Source organism: Martes martes (assembly GCF_963455335.1).
Source record: "Martes martes genome assembly, chromosome: Y".
Classification (NCBI taxonomy): domain Eukaryota; kingdom Metazoa; phylum Chordata; class Mammalia; order Carnivora; family Mustelidae; genus Martes; species Martes martes.
Window position 1 is genome coordinate 18,630,938 of NC_137907.1, and position 6,578 is coordinate 18,637,515.

Consider the following 6,578-nt stretch of genomic DNA (forward strand, 5'->3'; position numbering starts at 1 on the left):
CGCTCCGCTTCCTTGACTGGGGGATGCCCCGCCTGCCCCGGAAAGAGGTGTTTAGGATTGGACCCCTGCCGCAGGTCGCATGGCTTAAGCTGTTGGGCGCATCATAAGGACATCGGGTTTCCTCCCAGGGCCTTAGGGTGCAAACCAGGGGATGTGGCTCGTGCACATCTGCCTGGAGTTCAGGGCAGGTTCAGGGCAAACACGTACGTGGCGCAAGAGGGCTGAGCGCCTCCTGAAGAAGACCGCCCGCTCCAGGGGCTTAATGGCCAGAGCTGCTGGGAGACGGACGCTTGCTACGGGACTGGAGGACCCAGGGCAACGGTCTTCCACGCATGTGGTCTCGCAGGCAAGGGATGGGGCGCCCAGAATGCGTGTGTGCTTTCCAGTGTACGTGTGTCGAGGCGACGGGGACAAGAAACAAGGGAGGTGCCCTTGAAACCCAGCCTCCCGTGAGGTCTCCGTTCCAGGCTGCTTACCTCTTGTCCTTTGGCCCCTCTCCTGTTCCTTCCCTAGCAGGGGCAATGCCAGATGTCTGTCATTGCATGAATGTCTGTCTCCCTGGATTGCGAGTGGACGTGGAGATCATCCACATGATGGCTGAACACATGGAAACCACAGTCCAAGGCCGTGGGGGTGCATATGAAATCCGGTCCACTGCAAACCCACCGCAGACCCGGCTGGGAACGGAATAGGTCTGTCCGTGCACGCGCTTCCACATGCACGTGTGTGTACATGGAAGGCCACGCCTGTGTACCCCTTTCCCACGGTGTTACAGCCAGCTGCCCACACGGGTACCTGTGGGCACGCAAAGAAACCTTGGTCTGAACACACGGGTGTGTAAGCACTCGGCTGTACTGAACACCGCTGGCACCTTAGAAGGCAGCCGGCATGAACTCTGCGCAGCTCGAACCCCCGCGATAACATTAGTCCAGCCGCCCATGGAGTGGAGCCATGGCGCAGAGCCACGCATCCACCGCCGGTTCAGGAGACGGAGCCGAAGAAGACCTGTGCGAGGGCACAGAAGATGCCGTGGCCTCAAGAGTCGGTACGGACCTGCCGGGGACACGTGGAGGGTGAAGAACCGCCGGAGCAACCACGACAGGCACCTCCGTGTACAGGACGCGGCACGTGTGGCCCTTTGACGACTGAGATGACTGACGTGTGGTGTAAGAAACCCGTCTGTTCCTGTAATGCTGGGGGAGACCGGCTTGCACTGGCTGCACACCAAAATTGCCCCAAGCCTACGTTGTTGGCCCAAAGCCACACGTTGGGTATCCTCTCTCCACGAGTGGGGGCCAGCCCTGGGGACGTGACGGGCCAGCCCTGGGGACGTGACGGCCCAGCCTCAAGTTCTGCTCACGGTCTGACCTGGTGGCCCGCAGGGGAAGGCTAGAGAAGATGTGTTCTCTTCTGCAGGCCAGACAAGCTGGGAACGCCTTCCCCACGGCATTTGTGGTTTCGCCCGAATGCAACGGAAGACACTCAGTCTCTGGAAGTGAAGGTACGTGCGTACGTGCTGTGTCACCTGGGAGCCAGCCCCAGCTTCTTGCCTCCGGCCTCCCAAAGGGTGCACACTGTAGTCACCTGGCCGCCAGACAGAATGCCCAACTGCCCATCCACAGGGTTCGCCCAGACATTGTCTCAGGGGAGGGGCATCCGGATTCACGTTGCCGGATGCCCTTGGCTGCACGAAAGGCACGCCTCCCTCTGTGCTCCATGCCAAACACACTGAGTGTCTGTGGGTAAGTGTGTGTGTGTGTGTGTGTGTGTGTCTGTGTGTGTTTGTGTCGGGGGCACCCAGCTTGGGACCCTTTCCCTGGTCACGTGACCAGTGGCTAGTCACAGAGGAGAAGAGGGCTCTTATTTCATGGGAAAGGAGGTGCTCGGACAGGCTTCTGCATCTTGCTTCCTGAAGCCTTCATCTTCCAGAGACCCTGTGGCCAGAGAGTGGGCAGAGAAACAGCGCCCTGAAGACAAACATCGAGTCGGGGGAAGAGGGAGAGCAGAGCATGGGGAAAGGACAGGCGGAGAGACGGATTGAGCACTCTCGGTCCCTCTTCTCCTGAGCAGCCAAGGACGTGGCCTGGGGGCAAACTGTGGCCGAACCCCCGCCCCCTAGCCCCGTGCCCCGAACAGGCAGACCGCTTCCGACCTCTGTCTCCTGGAATGGCCCTATTCCGCAATGCCTGGGCTGACGTTTCCACGCACGCTAGGCCAGGGTTCCCGGTGGTGCATACGCTGTCCTCAGTCTTGGACGATCGTGTTGGGGAAGGGCAAGGGACGGTTTCGCATTGACAGGCTACAAACACCGGGTGGAGAGCGGGCTGGAGGAGGCCACGGGATGGAGGGGAGGGGGTTGTGGGCCCTGGGGCCTGGGGCGCCTTAGGTAGAGCCCGAGGCCACCCTGGAGGAGGCGCACTGGCTGCCTCCCTGGCCGGCTCCCGCAGGGGGTGAGGGGCGGGGCCTGTGGCGGCCACGCCCACGGCCTTGCCGCTGGCAGCACCTGGGGTCCGGCCATTGTCCTGGGCGTGGATCAGGCCTCCTTCGCGCCGAGGCCCCACGCGTGCCACCTCCACCTCGGCCCCGTGGCCTCCTGGCCGGAAGCCCTTGTGCGCATGCGTCCCAGACTCCGGTGGCTTCTGCGAGGAGACGGCTGACGTCCCCCCTTCGCTGGGCCGCGGAGCTCCACTGCCGGGCCGCCTGCGGGAGCCGCGTGCTCACCCCTCCTGCTCCGTTCCTCCGCAGCTGCCCCAGCTGGGGGCCACATGGGACGCGGGACTGCCCCCCAATCCTGACCGACTCCGTCGAGGGAGGGGTCCATCGGGACGCGGCTGTCCGCGGACATATAGCCCCACCCCCAGAAGAGAGGCGAAGGTGCTGCTGGGCCTAGGCGTGGGGATGGCGGCAGAGCCAGCGCAGGACGAGGAGGGCCGTTGGGAGAGAGAGGGCGCCATCCTGGTGGTGGAGCTTGTGCTAGTGGGGGATGACGTAATGTTGGTGTGGCAGCTTGCGGTGGTCCAGGTGGCAGAGGACCCCGGGGAGACTGAGGAGGAGGACGAGGACGAGGACGACGAGGCTAGGGAGGTTGGCAGTGAGGCTGAAGTAGAGGGGGAGGCTGAGGAGGGCGAGGAGACTGAGGAGGAGGAGGAGGAAGAGGAGGAGGAGGAAGAGGAGGAGGAGGAAGAGGAGGAGGAAGAGGAGGAGGAGGAGGAGGAGGCTGTTGAGGATGAGGTTGCAGAGGTACCAGAGGTGCAGGAGGAGGAGGAGGAGGAGGAAGACAGGAGGGAAGAGGCCTGGGAGGAGAGCCAGAAGGAGCGAGAAGCGCAGGAGCTGCAGGAGAAGCAGGAAGGGGAAGAACGGCCAGAGGCACGGCCAGGTCCGCCCCCGTCCCCGCCCCAGGCCCTCGAGGCCCTGCAGTCAGAGCTGGAGCCCATGAACAAAGACGCCAGCAGGGCCTACTCTGGGCTCAAGCTCAGGTTCTGGCAGAGGCGACGGCGTCACCTGGACCACCGAAGCGCCCTCATCCGGGGCATCCCTGGCTTCTGGGCCAAGGCTGTATCCTTGATACCTTCACGGAGGGACCCCGATGTGGCCGGGCTAGCGCAGGAGACTCCTGTGGCAGGGGGCCTGCGTTGTGGTGGCCTGGCTCATGCCTCGGTGATCACGACAGTTTCGAATCCCTGCTTCCGGGTGGGGGTCCCTGGTGGGGCCGCAGGTTGCCCTCGATGTGCCTGGGAGGGGGCCGTGGGTGGGCAGGGAGGTCACCGAGGATTTCCAGCTTTCTGTGTTAGTGCCCAGCAGGGAATTACCTAACTAACTAATGCAGCAGGCCGTGCGGGGGCGCAGGGGCCCTTGACACAATCTGTGAGGTGGAGTGGGTCCCGGTGGTAGGAGGGGAGATGCAGGGCGCACTTGCTGTGCAGACCTGCTCTGTTGTTGTAGCTCTTTCTTCTCCAGCCCTCGGAGAGTCCTTGACCCGAAGCAGTTTGTGAACCACCCGCAGATGTCAGCCATGCTCAGTGAGCAAGATGAAGGCATACTTGGCTCCATGACGGATTTGAAGGTCTGGCCCGGGAGATGGAGGCCCGGCCTGGGGGATGGGAGAAGAGGGGGTAACAGAAGCGATTCCTCCCCAAGGCCAGGAGGGGAAGGGTCTGCTGGACAGAGATCTCAACCCTCTCCCCCACTTTGCCGCCCGGCAGGTGGAGGAACTCGAGTCTCCCCGTGATGGCCGCAAGATCCTGCTCTTCTTTCGCGAGAACTCCTACTTCCGCAACGACGTCGTTGAGAAGGAGTATGTCCTCAGGGCTGCTGGTAAGGGGCCTCCGCGTGCATGGGCGGTAGCAGGTGGAGGCGGCAGGGTTGAACCTGATGCATCATCCAGCGCCTTCGCACGGACCCTTCCTCTTGCAGGGTACGAGCCGTCTCATTCCACTCCCATCCAGTGGCACCACTGTTACGAACAGGAGGCCTGTAGCCGCAGACGCCACAAGAGCAGCCTTAACTTCTTCAGCTGGTTCTCTGACCACAGCTTTGCCGGGCCTAGCAGGATAGCTGAGGTGGGTCCCTGTGACAAACCGCGCACGTGAACCTGCCTGTGCTCCCCAGCGGACTGGGATGTGCATCTGAGCCCTGCCCCGTTTCCCCTGCCAGATCATCATGGACGACCTGTGGCCCGATCCCCTGCAGTACTACGTGAGGAAGAAGGCCCCAGCAGAGGGAACTGAGAGGAGGGCAGGTGAGACGCCCAGGGCGTGGGTGCTGAAAATGCTCCGTGCGGCTCCGTGGGAGCTGGGCTCCACAAATGCAGAAACGGAGGCTTAGAGGAACACTCAAGAGGCGGTGACCCCGTGTCCAAAGGGCATCACCGTGAGTCGGGGAGGGCGGTGTCAAACTGGTTCTGCCTGGGAAGCTTGAGGCAGGCGGGTCCGGCAATACCAGTGAGCAGAGCCGGAGAAGCAGTCGGCTCAGCAGCTGCCTTGCGGGAAGTGCCACTCCCTGGCCGTGAACTCCTGCCCTCAGGTCTCCTCGCCACCGCCTCAGCTTTGAGCCCACCTAAGCACCTCTTGCCAGCCTTGGCGCAGATGTCTGCGTTCCCTGGCGTAAAGGCTCATGCGTCACCCCGTCACTTTTGTGTGTTCATCGGTAGAGTCCTCCCAGTCATCTCCCTGGGCAATCTCCTGTGCCCACCGCAATCAGCCAGAGAACACTGGAGAGCGTGCACAGATACCGTTGCTATGTGGGTGGAGGAAATGTAGGGGGATCGCCATCAAGGGCCGGGGAGAGGGGCAGGGGAGAATGGCCTCCGTTCCCCGAAAGGGCCTTGAAACCCTCAAGCAAACCTGCGTGTGGCCCGTAGAGGATACTCACCGGCCGCCTCATGTGTGCCCGGGTGACTGTGTGCCCGTGTGTCTGTGTCTGTGTCTCCGTCTCTCCCAGGGAACTTGAGCATGTTGAGGTGAATACGCAGAAGCCTTGCCCTTGACCCGGAAAGAGTCCAGGACCTTCAGATGGAGCCGGATGATCAGCCTGGTCCCTCCCACAGGGAACACCTCCAGTCTGGTGCCTGGGAGAAACACAGGGCCGATTGAGGCCCCCTGTAAAAATACTGAAATGTGGAAAAACGACGTCAACCGTGTTTATGTGTGTTACTGTGTGTACGCTCACACACGGTCGTCTTCATGGAAAGGGGCAGGTGGGGAGCCTGAGCTCATGGGATTCCCGTCGATGCTTACTACTCTGCCCCGGCATCCTTATTCCGTGGAAGGGGTGGGGCCGTATGCTGGCCCAGAGGTCCAGGTCACACGAGCTCTGGGACTGCATCCCAGCGTGGCAGAGGTCCTTCCCCTAGGGATGGTGGAGGTGGGCAGGGAGAGGAGATGAGCGAAAGGCCAGCTAACAGGGCCCATGCCTTCCCTGGGGAAATGACAGAGGTCAAAGAAAGGGAAGGGCGAGCCAGGGCCAAACGTGTCCAGTGTCAACTTTTGGTGAATGGCGATGACCGTCTCCCAGAGATGCTCCCTGGTGGATGACCTCAGACACAGCACGGGTGGGACTGTAGTTTCATTACTCCGTTGAACCCCAGTGCCAGGGCTCTCCTTTCTTCTAAACAAGGGGCCCAGGCCCTTGCTGACACAGTCATCCTCTCAGCCCCAGATACAGCGGGAGCGAGTGGGGGCCAGGCCCTGTGGAGGGACTGTTGGAGAGGGGAAAGTGGGAGGAGGGAAGGTAGGAAAGATCACCCTGTCGTTCTGGCCCAGGTAGCTGGGCGGAAGTATAAATTGCAGGGAAAGGCGCGCGCGCGGGCCCGCACACACACACACGCACTCGCGCGCACACACACACACGAACACCATCGGGTTCCAACCGCCCTAAGCCACAGAATATTTAGCCACTCACATACACTGACACATACTCAGGAGCAGAGCCAACACCCCCAGCCAACACACAGTGATTCAGTCACCCTCATGTCCTGACACGCACACACTCACTCACCCTCCCAGGCACACAACCTTCACCCACTCACATGTCCAGAGACACGCTCACATACTGACAACCCCACGCAGCCCCATGATCCC

At 61.9% G+C, this 6,578-nt stretch overlaps 1 protein-coding gene across 1 annotated transcript; it reads left to right on the forward strand.

The window, feature by feature from the left end:
• Positions 1-4,333: 4,333 nt before the first annotated feature.
• On the forward strand, positions 4,334-5,619 carry LOC308337795 (testis-specific Y-encoded protein 2-like; the record flags this gene model as incomplete). The annotated part of the gene is made up of 4 exons (XM_080795993.1): positions 4,334-4,340; positions 4,414-4,559; positions 4,654-4,738; positions 5,440-5,619. 4 exons carry the CDS (start codon positions 4,334-4,336, stop codon positions 5,460-5,462), a joined length of 261 nt encoding a protein of 86 aa, XP_080652119.1. The 3' UTR covers positions 5,463-5,619.
• Between the last annotated feature and the right edge of the window lie 959 nt (positions 5,620-6,578).